Source organism: Sphaerodactylus townsendi, linkage group LG13, assembly GCF_021028975.2.
Source record: "Sphaerodactylus townsendi isolate TG3544 linkage group LG13, MPM_Stown_v2.3, whole genome shotgun sequence".
Classification (NCBI taxonomy): Eukaryota; Metazoa; Chordata; class Lepidosauria; order Squamata; family Sphaerodactylidae; genus Sphaerodactylus; species Sphaerodactylus townsendi.
The window spans coordinates 14,478,276-14,495,109 of NC_059437.1; the positions used below are offsets into that span (position 1 = coordinate 14,478,276).

At 48.1% G+C, this 16,834-nt stretch overlaps 2 protein-coding genes across 2 annotated transcripts; both read left to right on the forward strand.

Moving 5' to 3' along the window:
- The first annotated feature begins 64 nt into the window (after positions 1–64).
- Positions 65–4,955, forward strand: MARS2 (methionyl-tRNA synthetase 2, mitochondrial). The gene is made up of 3 exons (XM_048513697.1): positions 65–356; positions 2,551–2,885; positions 3,693–4,955. Exons 1-3 carry the CDS (start codon positions 104–106, stop codon positions 4,857–4,859), a joined length of 1,755 nt encoding a protein of 584 aa, XP_048369654.1. The 5' UTR covers positions 65–103; the 3' UTR covers positions 4,860–4,955.
- Positions 4,956–8,900: 3,945 nt separating this feature from the next.
- Positions 8,901–15,439, forward strand: RAB33A (RAB33A, member RAS oncogene family). The gene is made up of 2 exons (XM_048514593.1): positions 8,901–9,418; positions 14,851–15,439. The coding sequence occupies exons 1-2, from the start codon at positions 9,224–9,226 to the stop codon at positions 15,304–15,306; spliced, it is 651 nt and encodes a 216-aa protein (XP_048370550.1). The 5' UTR covers positions 8,901–9,223; the 3' UTR covers positions 15,307–15,439.
- The last annotated feature ends 1,395 nt before the right edge of the window (positions 15,440–16,834 follow it).

Consider the following 16,834-nt stretch of genomic DNA (forward strand, 5'->3'; position numbering starts at 1 on the left):
ACCCTTTGCGCAGGCGTAATCTCGCGCGGCGCCGCTCTAGGACATCAGCTCTCGGTGGAGGCGGGACCGCTCTTTCTTCTGACAGCCGCGCCTCGTCTGCATCATGCGGCTACCTTTTGCCGCGCGCCGTTGCTCTGTCTTGCTGCAGCCGCGGTGGGGAAGAGCAGGGTGCGTTTGCAGCGCCCCGGATACGACCCGGAGCCAAAGCGGTTCCTCTCCTGGGCGCCAGCTTCTCTCCACGCCCATCTTTTACGCGAACGGCTCTCCGCACATCGGGCACCTTTACTCGGCGCTACTGGCGGATGCGCTGCACCGGCATCGGGAACTGCACGAACGTGGAGGGCGCTTGGCCACCGGTCAGTGGGGTGGGGTGGGGTGGGGTGGGATGGAGAAGGAGTGGTCAAGACCCGAGAATAACGCCGCTTTTTCACACCTGCCCGGAGAAAGCACTTTTAATCCACTTTGCAGCTGGATTTGACTATGCGAAACGACAAAATCGACTTGCAAACTTTCCCTCTTCTCTTGCACTAAATACGAGGGAATTGGGGGGAAATTTGCAAATGCTCTTATTTTGAACTGTGATAGGTTATCAGATACCCAAAAGATCTTATACTTGTTAAATAATTCTGATCTTGTAGTTTGTGAATTTTGTGACGTTTTTACTAGAAACCATACACTTTAAAAGGATAGCTCTGTTCTTTCTAATTTGGTAGTGTTGATTTTTGTTATTGTTTTCTTTGGGGAGGTTGTGTTCGTATTGACTTGCAAAATATTGTTAAAATGCATTGAAAGTGCATTATTCAGTATGTGTGAAAGTGCCCAAGGAGTCATCCAGCTGCACTTGAATGTACGTGCAACAAACATGCAAGGTTAAGTTTTTCTAATTGGTTTTGCTTCTATGCCAGATGGATTTGTTTGTTTGTGCAGCTTTCACTCATGTCAGATAAAGCGCTTTCAATGCACGTTGCAGTTGGATTTTACTGTGGGAAATGACAAAATCCACTTGCAAACAATTGTTATGCATTTTTAACATGTGTGAAAGCCCCTAAATTGTGCTGCAGGTGTGGGCAGACAGTCCCAGGTCCAAAGCACTGGAAGCCAAGCAGGTAGGCAGACTGGGAGCTACAGCAAGCACTGGAAGATCCAGCAGGAAGTGCGCTCATTGCACCCAGGCAGAGCGAAGCTCAAAGCAGGGCTTATAATATGGAAAGGCTTGATTGCTGCATCAGAGATCCTGCAAGTAATCTTTCTCTGATGCAGGCTCCACTATTGTGCCTTAGCTGGAAGAGAAACGAGCACTCCTCCTTTGGCTCTGTAGTTGCTGCCGCTGTCTCTGCCTCCTTTGCACAGCTGGCTCATCACAGGGCTGGATGGAGGACTGTGCAGGTTCTCTCAGCTGTGTGGTAGCAGGTGAGGAAGGGCTGGTAGCTGACTCTGCTGCCTGAACTTCCTCATGAGCAGCCTGCTCTGGCTGAACAGTGTGGTCGGCTGCTTCCTCCTGAGGAGCCACTTCTGAGTGCCCGGCGTTAGCAGGTTCTGTCTCTGAGTCCAGGTAACTGCCCACATGACACAAATAGTCATTCAGCTTCATTTTAATGACTACGTGCAAGAAACTTGCAATGATAGTTTTTCTAGATTGTTTTGTTGTTTGCCAGATGGACGTGGCATAGGGCTGAGCATGCTTAGCGGTTGCTGAACAAATTGGAAGTGCTCAAGGGAGAGTTAGTAGGGGATGGGTCAGTAGTTCTCCCCCAGCCTGAAAGAGGCATATTTTCTCCAGACCTGGGGGCTGATTCAAGGCTGTTACCAGGTTTTACAGAGTATTGGGGGGGGGGGGGGGGACAGGGTGGCTCTTCCTTTAATCTTGTCATCCATGCTGCCTGTTTTTCATAGTCCCTAAACCTGGGGTGTCCAACTCTGGCCCTTCAGATGTTCATGGACTATGATTCACATCAGCCATGCTAGCAGGGGCTTTTGGGAATCATAGCCCACGAATATTTGGAGGGCCAGAGTTAGACACCCCTGCCCGAAACTATGGGGTGGAGAGCTTGCTAATGGTATCAAAACTGTGGGGTGGAGAGCTTGCTGATGGTATCAAAACTGTGGGGTGGAGAGCTTGCTAATGGTATCGAAACTGTGGGATAGAGAGCTTGCTAATGGTGGGATTCCTGCAGATCTTTGATGGGTTAGAGCAGGGGTAGGGAACCTGCGGCTCTCCAGATGTTCAGGAACTACAATTCCCATCAGCCCCTACCAGCATGGCCAATTGGCCATGCTGGTAGGGGCTGATGGGAATTGTAGTTCCTGAACATCTGGAGAGCCGCAGGTTCCCTACCCCTGGGTTAGAGCCATGGTGGCGAACCTTTGGCACTCCAGATGTTGTGGACTACAATTCCCTTCAGCCCCTGCCAGCATGGCCAATTGGCATGCATGGCAGGGGCTGATGGGAATTGTAGTCCAAAACATCTGGAGTGCCAAAGGTTCGCCACCACTGGGTTAGAGGCAGGGTTGAGCTCATTGTTCATCACCCTCTCCTGTTTCCCTGCCCAGGCACAGATGAACATGGGCTGAAAATCCAGACGACAGCAGCAGCTGCAGGCAGTTTGCCTCAGCACTTCTGCGATCGCGTGTCAGCAGAATTCCGGGAGCTCTTTACCCAGGCAGGCATCTCATATACTGACTTCATCCGCACCACAGAGCCACGGCACAGAAAAGCAGTGGAGCACTTCTGGGCCAGCCTGCAGGACCGAGGCTGGCTTTATCGGGCTAATTATGAAGGCTGGTACTGCACTGCGGAAGAGAGTTTCTTGGCGGCTTCTCAGGTCACTGAATGCCCTGACGCCCAAGGCCACCGGCACACGGTCTCACTAGAAAGTGGCCACCAGGTATCCAGAAGAAAAACTGCATGAGTTTCCATTGTACCTTTTAAGATCTCCTGGGAAGGCCCTGCTTTGGATTCCTTCACTTCCTGGGTTTGGAGCATAGCCTTCTGTGTGGTAGTCGTGGGATGATGGAATTACCTGTTCAGGGAGCCACAGTTGGCCCTCAGAAATTGAATGTTTATTTTGAGAATGGCTTTTGGGCGTCTCCTGTTCTTTCGTTGTAGAAGCAAGAAAGGTTTGAATACCACCCCTCTTGAACATGCTCTGAAATCCATAGATGCTGGTTTAAACTGTTCCATATTTGAATCCTTTTTTCTACAAAAAAGAAAAGTTCATCCTACAAAGTAAATCTACTCTCCTGCAACCCCATGTATGTGCATGTGCAAGAGAGATTGATTCAGTTCAGCCCACACCAACTTTGACTCAGTATGGTGTCTGAACTAACAGCTACTGTTTGTGATCAGTTAGCAAACCCAGAACTGGATATTTTTTTTAAAATTAGGTGGTTAAACCAGTGTTTGATACAGGTTTGCAAACCATGTCTTTATGAGATGCCTAAATTAATAGGCTATCTTGTGGCTGTCGTTCTGTCTTTCAGCAGATTTTGCCCCATAGAACCAGCAGTGCTGAGCAGGTAGAAAGCAGAGCTAAATCATGGTTTGTATGCTGTATATTTGGGAGCTCAAACTGTGGTTTGGATTCGAATCTGATTAGAGCAAACCACCTTGGTGTGATGATTTAGTTGAACTGAAAAAAAACCTGTCAGCCAAGCCAATGGAAAAACTGTGACCCATTTCTCTCTTGTCTCAGGTACACTGGACCAAAGAAGAAAACTACATGTTCAAATTGTCTGAGTTCCAGGAGCCATTGCTGAGATGGCTCCAGGGAAGCAGGCTTACCATAACCCCTGAGCCATTCTACCAGCAGGTGCTCCAGTGGCTGAAACAGGACCTGCCAGACCTCTCCGTATCACGAGACAGAAACCGGCTGCAGTGGGGTATCCCTGTCCCTGGAGACGCGACACAAACCATCTATGTCTGGGTGGATGCCCTGGTGAATTACCTCACTGTCGTGGGTTATCCTGATGCATACCATGACTGGTGGCCTGCAGCCTGCCACATCGTGGGCAAAGATATCCTCAAGTTCCATGCCATCTACTGGCCTGCCTTACTGATGGCAGCAGGTTTGGACCCTCCAGAGCAGATCTTTGTCCACTCCCATTGGACGGTGCAAGGGCAGAAGATGTCAAAGAGTTCGGGCAACGTGGTGGACCCCCAAATCTGTTTCCAGCAGTACACAGTGGATGGCTTTCGGTATTTCCTGCTGAAACAGGGTATTCCCGAGCGAGACTGTGACTACTATGATGAGAAGGTCATCAAGTTGGTCAACTCGGAGCTGGCAGATGTCTTGGGAGGGCTCCTCAATCGCTGCACAGCCCCCAGCCTGAATCCCAGCGGGACCTACCCACATTTCTCAGGGGTGTGTTTCCCTAGAGATATGAGTGCTCAGGATGGAAAGGGACTTGGCAATGCTTGCACAGAGGACTACAAGCTAATATCTTCCGTGAAGGAGCTTCCTTTGCAAGTGAGCAGCTATTTTGAACGCTTTCAGATCTACAAGGCTTTGGAATCTATTATTTACTGCGCAAGGCAGACAAATGGCTTTATCCAGAGGCATAAGCCCTGGAAACTAAGTTGTGAGGATCCCTTGCAACAGCGGTGGCGAGACACCATCCTCCATGTCACCCTTGAGTGCCTTCGGGTTTATGGTCTCCTTCTGCAACCGATGACCCCCACCATTGCTGATAAACTGCTCTCGAGACTAGGTGTTGGTCCCTCAGAAAGATCTTTAAGGAACTTGACATTCCTTTCTCGCTACCATGACGAACAGTGTCCCTTTGAAGGGAGAAATCTTGGTCCTGACACTGGGCTGTTATTTCCTAAACTGGAGAAACCCAAAGCCGTGAGCCACAACTAAACCATTAAAACTTCAGAGGACAAAAGGATGGTGGGCCTGAATCTTCTGTGGCCTTTTTTCACGCTGTCAGAAGTAAAATTGGCTGCTGTTTTCTAATGATGATGTCCTGGCAAGTTAATGTTGTCATAGGGGCTGTATGGTCTTTTCGGTTTGTTTTTCAACAGCACCTTTTGAAGAAGAAGAGTTTGGATTTATATTCCCCCTTTCTCTCCTGTAGGAGACTCAAAGGGGCTTACAATCTCCTTGCCTTTCCGGCCTCACAACAAACACCCTGTGAGAAGGGTGGGGCTGAGAGAGCTCTGAGAAGCTGTGACTAGCCCAAGGTCACCCAGCTGGTGTGTGTGGGAGTGTACAGGCTAATCTGAATTCCCCAGATAAGCCTCCACAGCTCAGGTGGCAGAGCGGAGAATCAGACCCAGTTCCTCCAGATTAGATACACGAGCTCTTAACCTCCTACGCCACTGCTGCTACCCTGTCCCAGTTTTGAAAAAGGAAAGCCAGCCTGGTTGGGTTGGGGGGCCTCTTTGTCTGGCGTCCCCTCTGGAAAGAAGCATTTCTGTTAAAATTGTTTTGTACAGGTCCACTAATAAGCTGCTGGAGGGAATATCTCGTTATAGGCCTACCTAACTCGATATCACCCATGCAATTGGTCGTGACCTTCCAAGGTCTCAAGCAGCAGTGCCTCTTTCCCAGTCCCTGCTACCCATATTAAGATTCAGAAGGACACACACAAGGAGGCACTGGCGTAATGTGCAACTCTTGCTGTGAGGATGTGGGTCTCTGCGACTGCCCCCTTTATTGCACTTTCAAAGTGGCATCTGACCTCTAGACCCACCAAAGCAACAGAACTACAGATTAAACGGGGTGCCCAAATGCCTTTGACTACCATCACCTGTTCCCCTTTCTCTTGGCTGACTGACCAATGGTGGCATCCTGGTTTATTTTATTTTTTTCAGGAGACATGGGCTACTTCTCCAATTACTATCCAAGGTTACACATCATTTGTACTCCGTGCAGCAACCTCAAATAAGAGGCAGACCATCGGGAGGTTTAGCAACATTTATATCTCGAGGAATTGTTTCAGCTAAACTTGATATGTGTGAACCAATAGCACAGGCGATTAGAACATTGTATAATAATGTTGTTGTTTTTTTAAAAAAATACAATTGCATTTGTGTTGCCCTTTCGCACGTGCTGCAATTTAGTTCTGGTGCAAGAATGAATGGATATGGGTAGGCAGTTGAGTTGATGAAGACACTTCTCAGCCTGAACTGTTAGGCATAGCTCACTTCCCCATTTCAAAAAATTACCGAGGGACATGAAATGCAGTTTTGCCTTTTATTAGGGAAGTATTGAAGCCTGTTCATAAACAAAACTTGCTATTCAGACTCAAACAATAATCCTTCTGCAGCCATTTCACCATTTCAAGCTGTGTATCTGAATATCAGATCAATTCACACATTTCCTGAGATTTTTCAGTGGGACAGAGTATAGGACTATGCTGTTAATTTCTCCACCACGTCTCAAGAAACAGGGAAAGCAAATGATAAAACTGCATCTCAAACACTTTATGTTTGAGACCAAATTGCTGGAGGAAATTGGAGTGAGAAGGAGTACCAGGAGTAAAAAGGGGGAGATTTCTATTGATTTCTTACTGACAAATTAAATGCCACTTCTTCCGGTAATTGCAAGTTTATGGATGCTATAAACATGTCTGTGTAGCAGCCAATCCTGGAAGCTACAAGAGGTGAAGCAATCTATAATAGAGGCAGGAGAGCAGAGCACTGGAGGTGATTGCAAAAAAGATTGTGGCTCGCCCAATCAGTAATAGTAATGAATGTAATTAAAACATCGGCATACTAGATGAGGCCGAAAAAGCCCAATTTTAACTCTTTATGTGTGTCGTAAGTACTCTTGGTTTAGGCCAGTGATAACGAACCTTTTCGAGACCGAGTGACCAAATTGCAACCCAAAACCCACTTATTTATCGCAAAGTGCCAACGTGATAGTTTAACCTGAATAACCCCCTCAAGCAGGGGCTCAGCCTGCTGTAGCCTCCAGCAAGTCCCACATGCACCGCTCTGTGTCTCTCTAGCATCTCTGCCACCTCTGCGTCCCCCCACCCCACCCCTAGGCAGCAGCCACCTGGAGCACAGGCACCAGGCCCACCAGCCGAGTCCTCCCTGGTCGCTGAGGTGCACACACATTAAGTCCAGCAGCCCAGGCCAGCCTAGATGTGGGGGGGGCAATCCCCCCCCCACATGACGAACTCTATGCGCACGCGCCCACAGAGTGGGCTCTGAGTGTCACGTCTGGCACCCGTGCCATAGGTTCACCACCGCTGGTTTAGGAAGAAGAGGAGTTTGGATTTATACCCCGTATTTCTGTGCTGTAAGGAGACGCAAGGTGATTTACAGACTCCTTCTCCCCACAACAGACACCTTGTGAGGTAAATGGGGCTGAAAGAGTTCTGAGAAAACTGTGGCTAGCTAGGGTCACCCAGCAGGGCTCATGTGGAGGAGCAAGGAAACATCCAGTTCACCGGATTAGAGTTCACTACTCTTAACCACTATAACTTGCTGTTGCTTTGGCTGCTGAGTGGCGGGGGCTGTGAATTGCATGGTTCCTCCCTGCCGGAGGCAGAGCTGAAGGGCAAAAGCTAATGGATGTTTGGCCTGGGGACCTATAATTAGTTCAGAGGCATTCACCTTGCAGTGCTTGTTATCACTTTCAGCTTAGCTAGACATTTGGCCAGGTCAGAACATCTCAGCTTAGAAGGCCAGCAGGCATTTGTCAGGGATTTTAGTGAAATAATTTTGTGGGGGAGGCCCAGAGTTCTGTTCCAGTACCTATTTGGGACTACTGAATATGGATTGTAAAGGAGCTGCTGCAGTCACCTGTAACAGCTGTGGTATGTTTGGGTTTTTTTGCTGGAGGAAGTGGGTTGCTATACCTGCAGCAAGTGCAAGTTGGTTGCTCTCTAAAAAGAGAAGGTCCTAGAGAAGGACCAAAAGGAAATAAAACTGTGCAAGTTGTTGAGTCTCCCCAGCCATGAGCCACACGTTATGTGGATCACGCAGGAGTGTATGAACAAAAATGGTGCCAAGAGCAAGCACTGGAATTGCTCCCCCCCCCAAACATCCTGGATTTGCAAAAGGGGGGAATTCTCCCCATCTCCATAACCTCCCGCCCCCCCTTTGCAAAGTTGGATTGTGGCTTTGTGAAGGTGAGGAGAAATTAGAGACAATTTCAGGTTTTGCAACAGTTTTTGATGATGGTGGGGGTGGTGGAGGAAACAATGGCCAATGCACCCCAGGCAACTGGCACCTAAGGCAAGAGCCCTGGCCTGCCCCACCCACGTTACACCCTGGTCTCACAAGTCATAATTTGGCCACCCATGCTCTGAAGCAGGGGTGTCCAACTCTGCACCTCCAGATCAGTGGCGGGATTCAAATAATTTAACAACCGGTTCCAGTGGTGGGATTCAAATAATTTAACAATTGGTTGTTTACAAGCACCATTTTAACAACCAGTTCTGCTGAAGTGGTGCAAACCTGCTGAATCCCACCACTGCTCCAGATGTTTATTACATATGGGAAACATGGTCCATAAACATCTGGAGGGCCTGAATTCTTGTTGGCAGGGGTTGATGGGAATCAAAAGTCCATAAACATTTGGAGGGCTAGAGTTGGACACCTCTGCCCTAGAGGGCTAGGGACAACTGTACACGCGTGAAAACCTGCGGCACACTTTTACAATACTACATAGGTTTACAAGGCTCACACCTGTATCCGCCAATGGGCTAAGACCCCTGATTAAAAGCCCGCCCTACAATCCGGGAAAAACCCCCAGCAATGAATGAAGACGACATTTGGGAAACCGAGGCAGGGAGAAGAAGAGCCCCTCGGCCCGGCTGACAGCCGGCGAGGCGCAGGGCGGCAGAAGGCGCCGCTGGGCTGCTGCGTGGGCTCCGCCTCCGCGGGGCGGGGCGCTGGGAAGCCGGCTGGCGGGCGCGCGGCTGGCAGCCAATGGAAGCGCGGCCGAGGGGCGGCTCCCGCCCGGCGAAGCGCGATTGCTCCGGCGGCTGCAGCTGGGCGCATCAAGGCGGCGGCGGGACTGGGTGACCGGGCTGGGCGGCGGGCAGCGCCCCATCTCATGCCGGGCCGCCGCCGCCGCCAGCGTTGCTGCTGCGTCTGCGTCTGCTGCTGAGCCCGGAGCCGGCGGGCGAGGCGACGTGCGGGGCGCGCCCTGGTCTCTGCCTCCCTGCCGCGCGCGCCTCGGCCAGCCCCGCACCCCACGGTGCGCGCGGACGGCGCTCCCCCAAACCCTCCCGCCACCCCCCACCCCCACCCCCCGGCGCCGGCATGGAGCTGGAGGCCTCGCTGGAGCAGTCGGTGCAGACGCGCATCTTCAAGATCATCGTCATCGGCGACTCCAACGTGGGCAAGACCTGCCTGACGGTGCGCTTTTGCGGGGGCGCCTTCCCGGCCAGCACTGAGGCCACCATCGGCGTGGACTTCAGGGAGAAGGCGGTGGAGATCGAGGGCGAGCACATCAAGGTACGCCGCGGGGGGGTGGGGGGGTGGGTGGGTGCAGAGCTCTTTCTCGCCCCAGCCCCTGACCTCACGCAGCCGGAGGAGGCGTCGTCTGCTCCAACCGAGGGGCCTCCTAAAAAGCCCCCCGGGGCGGGGGGCGGAGGTCTCCGGTTCTTGCAGCGGCCGTGATCGCAGGCGCCGCTGGAAAAGAGGCCTGTCTTGTCTATCCGAAGAAGGGCGCGCCGTTGGGGGGAGAAAATAGTCGGGGGGGGGGGGGGTTCCTAACTTGAGCCCTCGGGGTCCGGGGAGGCAAGGGTGTAAAAACCCTCGTGGAGGACCTTAGCAACCCATTCATGGCCTCTAGGACCCTCGCCCACCTTTTCCTCCCCCACCCAAGTATCTGAAGGATGGCGCAAAAAGGAGGCGCAGGGTGGCAAAGGGAGGGAAGGGTTAACGTTGCAAGAGCAAGCTATTGGGGGTCTCCACTCTTTTGTTCTGAGCTGTCCTTTGCCCACCCCCCAAAAAAACCCTTGGTAATTCCTGGGGTGGGGGAGAGAAGAAACGCGCCACGTTCACACGTGCACGTACTTCACCCGTTACTCAGCACTCAGTGATGACTTGCAGCTGCATGTGTGAATGAGACCCCCCCCCCCCCCGGAAGGCAGAGCGCCAGAGGAGACCGTGGGGAAGGTCTGCCTGCGGTTTGGGAGCTGGGAGCGCCTTTATGTATGTTAACTGGCCAGACCAACTTTTAAAAATATTTTTAATTTATTTTCACAGTATATTTAACAGGATAGAATAACAAAAAATACTAAAGGATAGATAAAAATTGAACAGAGAAGACATCTACCCAGAATCTATATTGATGAAACATTACATAGTGGATCCTGATATAACATTCAGATATTATTCGAGAAACCGTTATGGAATCTTTAAATCAGTCATTTATCCACCAACTCCAAAACATCCTTACTGGTTAGACTATTACTGGCCAGACCAACTTGAACTATGCAAGAACTCGTATTTTATACTGTGTTCAGAGCCGCTGTTTGAAAAAGTGCCTTATGTTTAATTGAGCAACAGTCAAAATAGTACAATGTTGGCCCACATCCGGCATTGATCTCCCTCGACCCTGCGCTGTTACATTTTCGGTGTGATGTTTTTTGAAACTATAATGGGTCTAGAGCATTAATTTGGGACTGCTGTTATGTAAAGGGAGACCTTGGGACATATATGTGGTAGTGCAGCTCTCTGCTGCATCCTTGCCCTTGCTAACTCAGTAAAGCTCTGATGGTGTCTTTGGGGGGGAAGGGGGAGAGATGAAAAATTACCATAGGTGGGAAGCATTCATCTTATTCATCTTGCAGGTTCTCACTTTGAACTTGTGAGTCGATTACCCAAGACAAGCTAACTCCACCTGTAACAATGCTTGAAGGATTTTTTTAAACAAGACTGCTGCCAAAGAGGAGAACTTAGCAGGAAAGCCCCCCCCCCCTTTCACTATTTCTCTGCTCTAAGGCCCCTTCCGCACACACAAAATAATGCGTTTTCAAACCACTGTCACAACTGTTTGCAAGTGGATTTTGCCATTCCGTACAGCTTCAAAGAGCACTGAAAGCAGTTTGAAAGTGCATTATTCTGCATGTGCAGAATGAGCCTAAGTTTCTCCTCTAGCCCTCCCAAAACCTGCTCCCTGCAAGCCTTCACATGTGTAATGCTAATTTGCAACTTCTCCACCAGCACGGCTCCATTCTCCATGGGGAGACTACATACATTAAAAACAGCAATACTAGCTTGCATCACACGTTTTCTGTGTCCCCTGGGATACCGTGGGAAGGGTGGTGTAGTGACACTCAAATTATTTTTCCTAGCTTCAAAAATTGAGATTTGCCGTTGACCACAGTGGGCCATAGTTGTCATGAATGTGGAAGCAGAATTCCAATTTAAAATGTGCTGGTTTACTCATGCAGCCCAAATGAGGCCAGAGCCTTTTCAGATAACTGGTCGGAGAAATCAAGTGTGAATGCTCTGTTGCATTTGAAACCTTCTTACCAGTAGAAAATCAGCTCAGCAGGTTGCTACCAATATCCCTGATTGAATTTTCTCTAGGCAGGGAAGCTAGCTATTTATTTATTTATTTATTTATTTATTTATTTATTTATTTATTTATTTATTTATTTATTTATTTACATTTCATTTGATAAACCGCCCTACCTCCAAAGGGCTCAGGGCGGTGTACAACAACAAATAACAAGACAATAAAACAAATTGAATGGCCCCAATTAAAACAATACAAAACCTTAAAACTATTAAAACTATAGCAGCATATTTCTTAATATGGGGGAGCATTCAAAACCAGTGTTTCTCTCCACCCACTAGTTTCCATAGTACAATCCATTCCACCACCTCACTGTGCTTTGTGGGTAAAACCAGCTCCTTTAGAGCAAATTGTGAAGGCAAAAATGCTCTTGTGGCCTTGGAAGGCTTCTGTGCTAGAGTACAAAGGCCAAGAGGAGTAGGCAAGTCAGGTGAAAGATCAGTGATTTGAGGAGGGGGAGAGAGATTAAGCAAAGGGAGCACTTTGCTTGCTTATCAGGGAGAAACTAGACTCCTCCCTTCACCGACCCAGCATGGTGTAGTGATTAAAAGCAGGTGTGCTCTAAACTGGAGAACCAGGTTTGATTCCCCACTCTGACGCTTGAGCTGTGGAGGCTTATCTGGTGAACCAGATTAGTTTGTGCACTCCAGCACATGCCAACTGGGTGACCCTGGGCTAGTCACAGTTCTTTGGAGTTCTCTCAGCCCCTCGCTCTGCTGCCTGAGCTATGGAGGCTTATCTGGGGAATTCAGATTAGCTTGTGCACTCCAACACACGCCAACATTGGGCTAGTCACAGTTCTTCTGAGCTCTCAGCCCCAACCTACCTCACAGGGTGTTTGTTGTGGGGGGGGGGGAAGGGAAAGGAGACTGTTAAGTCCCTTTGAGTCTCCTTACAGGAGAGAAAAGGGAGATATAAATCCAAACTACTACTACTCCTTTCTGCCCACCAGAATGTTTGGCTTAGTATGCTGGAGTGTCCAACTGGGGGGCGGGAAGACCCGGGTTCAAATTCCCATGCAGTTGGTCACCTTGAGTCTGACCCTCTCTCTTTTTTTTCAGTCTGTCCTACCTTACAAGGGAATTAATTATGAGTGCAAGAAGGCAGAAATGTTGTCTGCTACTCTGGGCTCCTTCACAGAAGAGCCAGATAAAAATGTATAAACGGACAATAGGTAACACTGGCGTTCTATATAACAGATGAGCTGCATGCAAGCAACAGATAAATGGGGCAAAGTTGAGCACAGCAGCGAGAGACAAATTTATTGATTACCCCAACTGGGTAATGGTCCCAGGTTATGGGTGAAAGGTCCACAAAATAGTAGCCTTTACGAATCTTAAGCAGGGCTGGATTCTGGTCAGTTCCTATGTGGGAGACTGCCTTAGAACTTTATTCCACCTTGAATTCCTTTATGGAATAAGTGGGTTATAATTATGTCCTTCTGCTCAGTCAATCCATCACGGGACCTTTTTCTTTGCATTTGTTACAAACAATCAAAAGATACTACATAGCCAATTATCACAAATATACAAACCAGAAAGCACACTGATCAATTATCATAAACTTATTAAATAAAATTGATAAAATAACTCATTATTATTCGCAGCCAACTCACAGATCCTCACAGCAGCTAGGAAATACCTAATAACTTTGTTGGTAATGTATGGATTCCAGAGAGACAAAAGGTATAAAACCAGTCACTTATCTGGGTAACCCTGAAATTTGTGTAAGAGTGGGCTGAGTTCCTCCACTCAGTGAAAAAGCTACAATATAACAAGGTGTGGGGTAAACATTCAGGGAACTCTGCCCTACACAGACAATATTTGTCCATACGCTATTTCAACAACTTGTTTTAATTTGATAATTGCTGCAGGGGGTTGGGTTTTTTTGAGCAATCCTGAGGTCTGGGGAGAGAGAACATAATTTTATAAATAAAATGTAATCAATAGTAAGGGAGGGATAGAAGAAGAAAAACAAGAGTTGCTTTTTATACTCCGCTGTTCTCTACCGTGAGCATCAAAGTGGCTTACAACTGCCTTCTCTCCTCCCTCTGCAACAGGAACCTTCTGAGGTAAATAGGGCCGAGAGAGTTATGAGAGAACTGTGACTAGCGCAAAGTCACCCAGTAAGCTTCAGGTGGAGGAGCAGATTAATCCAGCTCTCCAGATTAAACTCCACTGCTCTTAACCACTTCACCACACCAGCTCTTCCCATGTTGAGTTTCTAGAATATACCAAGTATAGTCATGTGACACACGAACTCCCTCTGCGTCTCAAAGGCCGTGAATGCAGTTATCCTTTCCATATTGCAACTTTCCCCATTGCAACTTTCCTCATCGCAGTTTTGATATATCATGGGTCAGCATAAGAAAATAAGTGGGAATTTTTGGAGAGTGTTTGCAGAAGAAGACGAGTTTGGATTTATACCCCACCTTTCTCTCCTGTAAGGAGACTATAGGTGGCTTACAAGATCGTTTCCCTTCCTCTCCCCACAACAGGCACCTTGTGAGGTAGGTGGAACTGAGAGAGTTCTGAAGAACTGTGACTAGCCCAAGGTCACCCAGCAGGAATGTAGGAATTCAGAAACACATCTGGTTCACTCCGATGGAGAAGTGGGGAATCAAACCTGGTACTCCAGATTAGAATCCACCTGTTTTTAACCACTACACCACACTAGCCACAGACAACATGCAAAGACCAGCGGATTACACAGAATACATTTAGAAACTCAGAAATGCATAAAATATAAGTATTGTATAATATCAAAATACATTATTTTTTAATACATAAATATACACAAGTTCTTCTAAGTTAAAAGAAAATGAAAAACATCAGACTTATTCTCTGGTATGAAGGAAGGGCCATAAAATTTTATACAAATTACCAGATCCTGGGGGGTGCTGCGCCCCTAACGCCAGTGATGTGGGATAACTGTATTCCAAAATAAACCCAGAAAACTGCAAGGCGGTTAAGTTTGTGATCCATGTAGAGCTAATGATGTACTTTCCAGGCAACGCAGTGGCCTTAACTGGGAAGTATGCTACCAGTGTTTCCCCAAAAATAAGACAGGGTCTTATATTAATTTTTGCTCCACAAGATCCGTTAGGCCAGGGCTTATTTTCAGGGGATGTCTTATTTTTTCCCCCCATGATTTTGTGCCCCCCACGTGACCAGATCAACTGCGTTGGGATATCTGTAACTAGGGCTTATTTTTGGAGTAGGGCTTATATTTCAAGCACCCTCCAAAAATCCCGAAAAATCGTGCTAGGGCTTATTTTTGGGATAGGACTTATTTTCGGGAAAACAGGGTAGACTATGCAAGCACTCTGCCTCATCCGGAACTCTGTCATCTTCTTCAGGTGCAGGTATGGGACACAGCTGGCCAGGAGAGGTTTCGGAAGAGCATGGTGGAGCATTACTACCGCAATGTGCATGCTGTTGTCTTTGTCTATGATGTTACCAAGATGGCGTCCTTCCTCAACCTAAAGACCTGGATTGAGGAGTGCAACGGCCACGCCGTCCCTGCACTTGTCCCAAAGGTGCTCGTCGGAAACAAGTGTGACTTGCAAGATCAAATCCAGGTGCCGTCCAGTGTGGCCTTGAAGTTTGCCGACGCTCACAATATGCTTTTATTTGAAACCTCGGCCAAGGACCCCAAAGAAAGCCAGAATGTGGAGTCTATTTTCATGTGCCTGGCTTGTCGGCTGAAGGCCCAGAAATCTCTGCTGTATCGGGACATGGAGAGACAGCAAGGGAAGGCCCAGAAAACGCAGCTATTGCCAGAAGCGAGCGGCAAAAATTCCTGTCCCTGCTGAACTGCTGAGGTTTCTGTTCCTGATCATTTTAATGAAGAGGGGCAGGCAGTTTTGTGCCTGCACAAACTGAACAGTCCCCTGATAGTCTCAATCTAAAATAATGCTAAATTAATAAAATTTGTATGGCTCACAAGTGGTTTGGGTGTAACTTTTATCTTTGCAGGGATTCGTTTTGAGGAAGGCTGAAAAGTAGCTATCCAAAATTCTGAGCTGTCTGATTGTTCCAATCTCCCTGGCTGGGTTAATCACACTGCTTACTACAATAGAGAATGGGGTCCACTAGCCATGCTTGATGATCTTAATGTTGATAGAACACAAAACACCTCCTCAGGTTTGGGGACCTAAAGGACTTTTTTCCCCTTTAAAATCTGTACCACACTGAAAATGGTGAATCTCTGTTTTAATAAGACGAAACCAATGGCCAGTTTATCACTGTAGGATACATTTAAACATGTATCATCTCCCACTTGAACCAGGATAAGAAGTATAGTCTGTATTCCAGAAGGTTCGAGGGGGTGGCATAACATGGATAGCAGAAGAACACAGATAGCTGATCTTTGCAAGTGAACAAATATGGTTAGAGAAGTATTTGCTTTTCTGGAACATGGATTCAACAATGTAAAAGCCTTGGATATACTTTAGCAACCCCCCTGTAGATCTGACAGAGTCAGATTGCTAGCAAATGCGATCAGTAGATTGTATCCTGTTGACTGTTTCCTGGAGGAGTTATATCCCTGTTATTCTAGTAAAGTATGTAAGGAGAACAGGGCCTTGGTGGGGTGGGGGAAGCTGCCAATTTATTATATGTTCATCCTCTGGAGTCTGGAGGTTTCATTTCAAGCACCAAACTCCCTTAAGCCATCTCTGAGTAGGGATTGGATGAATAATATGGTTCGGTTTTTTCACTGGAATGGACTGAAAGGAAGGGAGACATGAACATAAGAAGCAACATGTCACTTAATAGCTCAACAGTAATCTTTTCTACAGAGGTCACTGGAACTGTGGGGGATCTGCCCCTGGGAGCCAACTCCCCTTTGCTCCAGTCACAAGGCAGCTCTGTCCTTGAAAGATGAATCACCAGCAGGCTGTGAGTTAACCCAGAGTGTGCTATGCAAAACCTGGCTGGCCCTTCCAGGTAAGGTTTCCTGCCAGCCCAACGAAAACTGAAACCATCACACACGTTTAGAAGATGTGGTCAGTTTCTCTTTGCCCTATGCTCCTCTTGCTGTGGTGGAGGAATTCTAGATCCAGTTTATTGAAAATGTTGGTTATAGACCTGGCCTTGATAGCTATAGAGCAGGGGTCTGCAACCTGCCAATTGGCCATGCTGGCAGGGGCTGATGGGATTTGTAGTCCATGAACATCTGGAGAGCCGCAGGTTGCAGACCCCTGCTATAGAGTAAAGGTAAAGTTTCCCCTTCAGTCGTGTCCGACCCTGGGGTACCACTGTAAGCAGTGATTTTATAGGCAAGCCATTTTTGTGGGGTAGTTTGCCATTGCTTTCCCCAGCTATTCTTTACCCCCTAGC